Raw genomic sequence first — 10,890 nt, forward strand, 5'->3', positions numbered from 1 at the left:
TTAGTTCAACGTACGTGGCTCGATTTAAAAAAAGTGGTAGTGGTAAAGTATCAAAAAAATCTGGTCGTAGTTACACGGTCAGAACTCCAAGTCAGGTGAAGATTGTACGTGAGCGAATAAGGAAAAATTGTGCAATTTCTGGAAGGAAACTGGTTAAGGGCCTCAGCGTGAGCTGATGAGAATGAAAGCTTATAAGAAAAAACGAATTCATGGTCTAACGGAACGACAAAAGCAAATGAGAAGCGAAAGAAATGATTTGGTCCTTCGGCGGCACGCAAATTGTGAGATTGTGTTTTCTGATGTAAACGAAAAAGAAGTGCGTGCCGCCTGTACTAGTTTCCAAAACCGTGTGAAATTTTTTAAAAGAAATTAAAGGCGAAAGATTTGAATTACAACAAGCACAATGCAAGTTTAACTAATAAATTAAACAAGTGTTCATTCTAACTTTATACTTTTGTTATTTTTTGCGGAAAATTAGATGCGAGAGTTTTAAGGGGCACGCTGTAAATCTGTAGTCATACAATATTGGAACTACAGTAGTACGTTTTCGAAGTGAGCCAAACACTGCTTTTATTTTTGGATGTTTGCCGTAGATAGGTTTTTAAACTATAATCGAAAAATACTAACCTAAAAATGCACGTGTTATATGTTCATAATGGAAATCACACATAATCATCAAAATGTGAACAAGAAATTTATGAGTAAAACAAAAAAAAAGTTGTTTGACATTATGGATGAAAAATTGATGAAGCACACTGCGAAATAACACAACTTTGTATCGGGTTTTCAAATAGGAATAATCTAAGTGTCGTTACGGCCATTTTTAATATGCCATTATCTGTAATTTTTTTTCATTGTATTCAGTAATATTTACAAGTTCATGGAAAAATATACGCAAGGACAACGTTTACAAATTATTCAATTTTATTATCAAAATAATCGTTTTCCAATTGCAACTTTTCGTGCGCTTTTGCCAGTTTATTGTCGTCATGGTGATGGTGAGTGGTGTGGTAAATAAACTAAACTGTCGATTCTGGTGCGAAGAAAATCAAATTATTTACGAACAACCATTACATTATTATATTGTCAGCTAGGTGTGGTTTTTGGTCCGTACTTCTTTCGAAATGCAGGCTGGTGACAGCGTTACTGTTAATGGAGAGCGAAGAAGTTGAACTTTACAACATCTGGTTCCAACAACACGGGGTTACGTGCCACACAGGACGTGCAACAAAAGTGTTTTTTTTTAATAATATCACTTTTATTGGAAAACCCTTTTTAATTGAATCATGGTCATGACCTGTACATAATTGAATAATGTTTGAGTGACTTATTAAAAATTTTATGTCCAAAAAGCTTTTTTTACCTCGAATTTCTTGTTTACATTTTAATGTGATTTACATCTATTCCATGATTCAATTATATAAGGTTGAATCGATAGCCAAAAGACAACACGTTTTTAAAAGTGTTTTCAATTTTTTTTCAAAGATTTCAACCAATAAAAATGCGTTGTTTGAGATTTTATGGATTAAACATTTTTTTGTAAGAGGAAGCACGCTCTGATGCAACACACCGTTATATAATTGTATCATGTTGAAATCTTTGAAAACTTTTTTTTTTTAAACATAAAAAAAAATTAAATAGCTGATTTCGACATAATGAATCACTTTTGACAAATTTTTGTTTTTTGACTATCGATGCAACCTTATACAAATGAAACGTGATATGTGAAGTAGCCACATGTCCCAAAATGAATACAATTAAAAAACTATTAAAAGGGGTCGTCGTCCCATGTGATAAGTTAAAAAAAAATCGATTTATTTTTTTTTCATTAATTACTCTGTTAAAATACGGTAGTAAGGTGATTTTATTATTTTTTTGAAAATTTGTAGTCGTTTTAAAGATACCGATGAATTTTTGAGGGTCCCCTCAGCTCATCTAAACGCATAGAATGCACTATTATCAATTGAAAATTCCCAAAATTTCGATTTTTTTATAGCAAAAAACAATAAAAAAAACAAAAAATTCGGAACTTTTTTTTTTGTTTTTTGGTAGATATTTACCAAAAGTCCAATTTTTAATAGTTCATTCCGTGGGTTTGGGCTTACAATTTAAAACGCCTTTAATTTTTTTATTTCGGATAAGTCCATCAGCCGGAATCGTGGAGGAACTGCGCGCCCATTTTTTTTCGAGGCGGGGGTGTTCACAATACTGTAACTCATGTTGTACACAATATTTTTAACTTAAAATTTATATTTATACTGTCGAAATATATGTTAGTGAATGATAAAAAACGTACAGCTCTTATCTATTTACTAGTCGTAGAAAAAATTCTAAAAAATCAGGCCATCACATGGTATGCCCCTTTATGGGGTTTAAGAAGGCTGACCCTTTTGAGAAGTTTGTCACTTGTTTGAAAATCTTAAGACAAATTTGATTGATAAGATAACGAAATAATACTATTCGTGCAAATCTAAAGGGGTTTTAGCTGCTGTTATTTTTGAGGACAGTTGCGTAATCATTGAACATTGAAGTGCTCATTCTATAGACTGTAAGCTCATGTTATTTTTTGCACAATGTTAAGCGTTAAATAACACAAACCTCTTTCATATTCAAATGAAAAAAATATATAATTTTAATTAATAAAAATAATGGAATTTTTTTTACTGACTAAAAGTTTTGAAAAAATATATAATATAAATATCACTCTTGCCGATAAATCATTATAAATAATATATTTTCAAAATGATAATTTTTATGGATTTTAGTGTTAAACTTTTAATTTGGTTTCGATTTTATTTTGATTCACTTAATTCGTCAACTTAATAAAGTCAATTTAACTGCATATTGTATGGAAGATCATTAATTCTGGATAAGAAAATGAGAAGCCGAGTCTTCTTTTAGTCCACACATGACAACTGTATAAACACCTGAACATTGGAGAGATAAAAAACACTGAATATTATTTCTGTATGGGCTATTATAGTGTTGCCGTTTCTAAAATTATATACATATGCCCTCTTGTTACAGGTGCAACGCACACGGAGTACAATTAATGTCACCCCACCAAAAAACATTTTAACTGTTGCACAAAACGTGATGCTAGCAGAAATGTATAAAGGATTTCCAAGTCTTTGGGATGAAACAAATATATCATTTAGGTTCAATAATAGGCGCCAAGAAGCATTAGCTGCTCTTCATGAAAAATTTAATAATCAATCTGGAAAAAATTTAACACCACATGAATTGAGAAAAGAAATCGCGCGACTCCGTAAAATATGTACTAATGAAAAGAAGCAGAAATTATTATGTCAACGAGAAAGTTTGATTTATAAACCAACATGTGCATATTATGCCAACATTGCATTTCTCGAGGTCAACGTACAGCCTTTTATATGTACGATATGCCAAAAATTAGATTCAAGTTTAGATCAACATAAAATACATTTGGCATCACATGATGGTTCTTCACCATTCAAATGTCCTCTATGCGAACGTGGGTTTCAGGCGTCAACTAATTTTACTGTTCATTTACGGAGACATGTACAAGATTACATTTATAATTGTGAGATTTGCAACAAGGCACTCCCAACAACAACAGATTTGAAAGCACATATGCGTGGTCATACCGGCGAAAAACCGTTTGTTTGCGAGATTTGTGGCAAAAGTTATCGATCCTTATCTCAGTTTAATTCACATATGCATTGCCACGACAAACATCGTCAATATAAGTGTGATATTTGCGATAAGGCATTCTATAAAAAAATTACACGAGATGAACATATAAAATGTGTTCATCAGATAGTGCGTGACAAAATCTGTCCAGTTTGCAATAAAGCATTCAAAAGCACAAAACACCTACGGCAACACAAAGAAATCCATGCCGTCGAAAAGAAATATGTGTGTAGGATTTGTGGCAAACGCTTTGCACAATATGCTGGACTTAGTGGACATGTAAAGACACATGGCACAACACTTACTGAATTCACCTCTAAAAGCACTGACATGTCATAAAAATATTGATTTCTAATTTAAAATATTCCGTTAATAAATAGTAATAGTTTGAAAACGGTTTGCATTCAATTACAGAATTCGTTGTAAATATTTGCTTAAAAAAGTTAGTTACAACATACTATATATTCAATGTAATTAAATAAAAATGTAAAATATTCTAATACTAAGAAAATAAATATGCAGCGTTTTTAAAGAATTTACGAATTAAAGACACAACATTACACCTTACAACGTCATAAACGAAATGAACTCTCAAAGTTTCGTAATGATTGTAAACAAAGCCTTCCCTAAATTCTTCCATGAAAATTAATTGAAAAATTTAACTTACATGTTTTAATCCCATGTTGGCATAAAATAGCACCTAGATGATTTAGTGTGTTGATATTTAACTATGGAATGTAATAAAACGAATTTAAATGGATTTAATCAGTATTTATTTTTATTTTATTTTTTTTTTAATATGTTTATTAACAATTTGTGGTATTTTTCAGCCTTAGTTGACATGAGATCCTTGTTTAGCAGTTTAATAGACCTTATACAAATAATATGACAAATTTCATATTTTTTATTTAAAATCTAATCAAGAAAGAACAAAAAAAATTACAAAAGCTTCTTCTGAAGTCAAAAAATAAAAATTCTGGCACCTACTCAATTTGACATAAATCATTGGCAATTTTTGCACAAAAGGCGACAACATTGCAGACATATGGGATTGCAATTCCCGACACATGTGTACACTGTCATTCTGTGCAGTTTGGGCAGACAAATACTGCATGCCCTTCGCTTTCCCTGACTAGTTTCAGGACTTTGGATATCTTCTTCAACCATATCTTCACCCAGTACTCGCTTTATCACTACCCGTAGCGCCCTTGATAATTGACTGCACACAACACCTCTTTGCATTTGGGGTAGCAGTAGCAAACGGGTTAACGACTTTAAAAAATGTAATGTAATCTGTATATAATCTTAGGCTGATGCATATTGTATAATATATAGGCAGATATGCCGCTCAAGTCCACAATGCGGTAGAATACCACCATTGCCCACCTTCTTGTTCGGCGCCTGCTGGAAAAAATGGAGCTTTTTTCCCGCTTCATCAACGTCTCCTTTTGTTGTGTTATAATTCAGAATAATTTCTGGCTTTTTAGAATCGGACACAAGTATCACAGCTCTATTCTTCTTAGGCACATATGAGCATACTTGTATAGTTTTTTGATTTGTAAATCCAAACAAAGTTGACTGGATATCTCTATTTTTTTGGGCAAAAATTCGTTTGGCATTTCGCTTAAGAAATCATGTGACTTCTTTCTCAAAATTTCACTAACATTTATGGTGACGCATTCACTCAATTCGTATAGCTGTTGAGAATTGTTGACGAACTTGTTTGAAAATAAAGGGTAAAGCTGCCAATTTATCATCGGTTTGCCTTTCATTGCCGATCGTCTGGATTATCGAAACGCAAACACAGTAACAAGATAACAAATCTTTTTTCTAACATGCCGCATTTAAATATTTCACACCCTGTGCCATCCCTAGCAAATAAGTAACTTGTACGTTCGTAAATTATTCTGACGAGCAAATTTATTCTATATAAGGAGAAATTTTTTGGTTTGTCAATTTCTCAAGTCAATATTTGTTGAAGCATTTCTTCGTCAAATAATTTATGGTAAATGCTTATAGGGTCTTTAGCATCCGCGTCTGTCAATGTCGAGGCACAACCATGAGATATGATATTATGTTGAAGTGTGCGAACACTAGCATTAGGAGGAGTCTTAGACCATTTTCCCGTAATAAAAATTCGACCTCCGTAATTCCGTAAAGGCGTTCCATTATCAAAACTGTCGATGCTACCTTCATCAGAACTATCAGCACTCCTCTCATTGCTGCTATCCACTTCTGGAATATTCTCCTCTAAATCTTCATCTTGGTCACGAAACTGTAATAGATCATCGGAAACTAACAACTCGTCAATAGCATTTCTCTTCAAATGATGGACTGTCTACTCGTAATATTTTTTTCTTTAATGAACTCGTGGGCTATAGTTAACGTTTCTTGGCGTTTTCAGCCATTTTGCATTAAAATGAAAAAAATATTTGTATGAAAACTAGGGACATGTCGTGTCGACTCTAAAACCACTTAAAGACCACTAGCGCTCTCTCCAAGCTACGCTAAATAATTCAGATATATAAAATAAGAAGGAAAGGAAAGCAATAATGTTAAAACTATTTTAAATAAATAATTATTTTTAATTAAAAACCTTTTTAAAAATATAAATGATAAAAAAATGTCGATATTAAAATATTAAATATTATTTTAAGCTATTAAACTAATAACAAAGATTCAAATGTTTTCAATTATCACTTTTTTGATTAGTGACTAATATATTATATTATCTTCATCTGAAGCATCTTCGACAGTATCTTCTAGCTGATTTTCTTGAGATCCATCTTATTACGCTTTTTACTTTTTATTATGTTCATACTACTTAAAAGTCTCTTAACGTCAGCATTAGAGTGAGACAATATCAACAGTGACATAGCAAAAGAAGCCAACTTTTGAAATCTTGTATGTCCTTGTGCGTCCTTAAAAGCCAAAACTTCATACCAAAACTCCTTAGATTCTTTCCATGTTAAAGTATGAATTTGGTACCACTGGTCATCAATTTGAGCTATTTATTCCTCACTCTTATTATGATTAAAATATTCTATTAAATCAGTTATCTGTTATATATTATAATATATAGTAAACAACTGAGTGTATACTTGTATAGACTGTATAGTAGAGAAAATTTGAAAAGAAGCTAGAATACCTTAGAGAGAGAGAAAGCACTATATGTATATTATATTTACTATTATATATTTAATTTTCTGTATTGAAAGTTGGCGGGTATTATTTATCACTAAAAAAACCACTAACCACTAAAAAATTTTTTTTGCCCACTAGGGGAAAAGTAAAACCACTAATTTTAGTGGTAAAATAAAAACCAAGTTGGCAACACTGATCCGCGGTCGTTTAAGTACTAAAACAAAAGCTACTGAGACGCGGGGTTGGGCAAATGCGGGAAGTGGTCAATTTTGTGAATTTGTAAAACACGCGACGCCTGTGAGGCTACACGTCACTAGTTTAAGGTTAAGAATTGGAAATAAAAAATTAATTTTTTAAATTTGAATGAAGTACACAAACGTTTTTCCTTCTTCTTTTCAATACTGTAGTTGGGGTTAAAAATTCAAAATAAAATTTGGTTTGTGGGCTTGAAAATTTTTTTCAATCCAGTATGTGTGATTTAAATTCTAATTCAATTATTTGTTTAATTTAGTATTTGCAACCCTGTCATGAAGTCACGGACCGTTGCATTTTTCAGTCTAACGCACTCCAAGAAATCAACTACCTTCTGTAAAATAAAAGCTTTCAAAGTACACATGTATGTATAGGGTGATCCATTTCGAAGTTCTCTACTTTATAAAGAAAATTCAAATTTAATGGAATATGTTTATTATCATTCGTAAGAGCATTCTTTGGCATTTATTTTCTTATTTATTGAAGATTATCTCTTCGTTATCTTGTTCGAACATTTCGACTGGTAACTGGCACGCGTGATGTTTTGCTCCAAAACCTGAACCGAAGCGGGATTGTCCGCATAGACTTGAGACTTTACATATTCCCACAGGAAAAAGTCTAACGGCCGGCCCAAAACGTGAAATTATCTGCTCTCAATAAATCTTTTCATTGATGCGACGAGCTTCAATTTCAAGCATAAAATAGTCGTTTATCATGGCGCGATAACGGTTGCCATTGACAGGTGTTGCAAAACTTTATATTGCAAAGTGTTGGTGGTAAATAACTATCAAAGTTGGTATATTATTAACTTATATTGTATCATTTGTCATATACTTACCTAGTTTCATTATTACATTTTGTTTGTTCGAAATCTTTATATTAAAATCAAACTAATTAATGAGATAATATATTAAGCATATGAGGAAAAAGTCAACCAGAGAAACGAAAATCAATTTATTAAGGTAAGGGACTTCGCTAACCGTTCCAACCAGTTTCCATCATATTATGCGTTGAATCATACTTTTTAAGAAGGCGTCTATTTTAATTTCATTAAAATATCACACATTTTGACCTAAACGTTTTAAAGTAAGATGGAAAGTCAAACTGAATAAGATCTAGACTGATTGCAATAATGTTTGACATTACTCAATTACACTCGAGAACAAATTGATTCGCGCAATTTCGTGACGACATTTCACATACCTTGACCGACGCATTGGGCACAAAATCTGCTAACCTAACAAGAAAATTTACATTATATGCAGTATATTGGAGCTGGAGTATTTCGTGGACAGATTTCACACATTTTCGGCATTAAACTATTGTATATCCAGTAATATACGTTCACTTAATTCTGCTAATATATCTCACATATTCACCTATACATACGGTAAAAAGCCAACCAGAAGTTTGAAATACATTTTGTAATAAATACCTATATATATACTTGCATATAATGGCAGCTTAGGGTAGTATTGACCCGATTTTATCCATTTAGGCACAAGACATATTATTACAAGGAAAAAATGTTGTATGTACAGGGTTTTCCAATAAGAATTATATTATTTAAAAAATAATAATAATTGTTAAGGAAAATCAAATATTTTTTATTTAATGTGAAGTACAATTAAATTCTAAATATAACATTATTCAAATGGCCTCCACGACTTCTTTTGGAGGAACGAATTCGATGAACCCAATTTTCCAGTACTTTTGCCACATGTTCAATATTGACTTCTCAAGCTTGAAGAGAGTCTGGTTTATTGCTAAAGACCAATGACTTCAAATAACCCCACAAGAAGTAGCCTAATGGTGTTAACTCACAACTTCTTGGAGGTCATTCAGTGTCACAATTTCTTGAAATTATCGAACTTCAAACTTTTCTCGCAATAATTCTTTTGTTGCACGTGCTGTGTGGCACGTAACCTCGTCTTGTTGGAACCAGGTGTTGTAAAGTTCAACTTCTTACAATTGCGGCCATAAAAAGTTGGTGATCATCGATGTATACCGCTCCTCATTTACAGTAACGCTGTCACCAGCTACATTTCGAAGGAAGTACGGACCGATGATTCCACCAAACCAAAAACCACATCAAACTATCAATTTAGGTGAATGTAATGTTTGAGACAGTATCAATTCTTGAGAACGCCTTAGAATCGACAAATTGCGCAAATATTTGGCAATATTTTCATTACTTTGAGCCGTTCTTTGTCTTATTGGCACTTGAACATTGTGTTAAGAAAGTGTACGCTCGAAATTTTAAACAATTCGAGGAATAGCGAGTACAGGTGGACGATTATTACGACCATTAAATGGCAAAAGCGCACGAAAAGTTGCAATTGGAGAACGATTATTTCGATAATAAAATTTAATAATTTGTAAACGTTGTTCTTATGTATATTTTTCCACGATGAAATTGTAAACATTACTGAATCCAATGGAAAAAATTACAGATCATGACATTAAAAATGGCCGAAACGGCACTTAGAAATCATATCATCGCTATTGGATATTTCATGTAGAAACCTCACAGATTGACCGATATACAGTCACTGACAACAAAGTATAATCAAAATTTTATTCACAACTATTTGCAAAAAAAAGTGTTACCACAGTTCTTAAGAGTAAAAAATTATTTTTTATGGTTAATAAAATTTATTTTAAACATTTCAAAAGCAAAAATAACTTAATAAAAATTTAAGTATTATCAGCAGACAACTTTTAAAGAAACTGTCAGGAATTTCAAATGACAATAAAATAGAATCGTGGAACTCAAACTCGTAAATAGTAGACTATTATAATTAAAAAATGCATATAAGTTAAAATTTCGTTACGTCACTTTTTTGCATTTTCTTCACCGGTCCAATTGGTATGCGCTGAAGCAAAAGCAATCCGATTGTTCCGCTGTCTTTTAGTCAACATTGGGACTTTCTAGGGAAACCTTTTGAAGAGATTATTTTCTAAAAGACAGACGAAGAAATTTGTACACCCTTTGGACATCTATGGAGAACTTGAATGGATCGCGTTTTGGTAAAATCTCTAAATCTCTATGCAATTGTCATCCTGAAACGTCGTTTTGTGTGGTCGTCCCAAAGCAGTAAACACAAATTTTTGGTACCATTTTATAATTTTTTAAACTACCTTTTGTGGGTACCACAACGGACCGGCGTTTAAGCTGTCCAAGTGTGATCCTTCTTAGGATCGACCCTCTAACCTAACCTAACCTAAATTACCTTTTAAGTATAACCGTTATTTTGCAAAGTTTATAAGCGTAAGCTGTGCAATGCTTTCCTCGGCCCATTCTACAAATAATACTTAATTGTAAGAAAATGACAAGATTTAACAAATATCCTAAATATTATTGTATATACAATATAATTTCTTACTAAATAACCTATAATTGATATTTTTATTCCTTGATTCTATTTTTGTTTTTTTGTCACGACAACAAGTAAAATGTAACAGAGCTACCATCATGGTGTTTTAAAAAATAAGTATTGTACGAACCGATTACAGACAAAACGTATCCGAAATTTATCGGATAAATAATATAGATTAATAATTATTTCGGAACCATCTATTTGTTTGAATGTCCTAATATCAAGTATAAGGGATAGGAGAAGTATTCACTCGATTTTATCTAATTTATTTTTAGTTATTAGAAAGACATGCTCTCTGAATTTCATTAAGATAACTCACATTTATATACGCGGTATAAAGTCAATCAGAAGTTAGAAAATCTTTGTATTAGGTATATGGGGACGAAGAGAAGTATTTACCCGTTTTTGCCCATTTTTTGCACAAAGGCATGCGGTAATGATA

At 32.1% G+C, this 10,890-nt stretch overlaps 1 protein-coding gene and 1 long non-coding RNA gene across 2 annotated transcripts in view; one reads left to right on the top strand and one right to left on the bottom strand.

Annotated features, from left to right (window-relative positions):
- Window positions 1-4,443, top strand: part of LOC106614281 (uncharacterized) — a 29,403-nt gene extending 24,960 nt beyond the window's left edge. Inside the window, exon 17 of the mRNA XM_070109697.1 lies at window positions 3,028-4,443. Within this exon, the coding sequence (XP_069965798.1) occupies window positions 3,028-4,011 (984 nt within the window). The 3' untranslated portion in view covers window positions 4,012-4,443. The remainder of the gene's footprint in view (window positions 1-3,027) is intronic.
- LOC118682442 (uncharacterized) lies at window positions 903-1,673 on the bottom strand. The gene is made up of 2 exons (XR_004978266.1): window positions 1,364-1,673; window positions 903-1,297 (listed from the first exon to the last, which is right to left on the bottom strand). It is a non-coding gene; the product is annotated as an uncharacterized lncRNA (long non-coding RNA).
- Window positions 4,444-10,890: the final 6,447 nt, after the last annotated feature.

Source organism: Bactrocera oleae, chromosome 5 (genome assembly GCF_042242935.1).
Source record: "Bactrocera oleae isolate idBacOlea1 chromosome 5, idBacOlea1, whole genome shotgun sequence".
NCBI classification, from domain to species: Eukaryota; Metazoa; Arthropoda; class Insecta; order Diptera; family Tephritidae; genus Bactrocera; species Bactrocera oleae.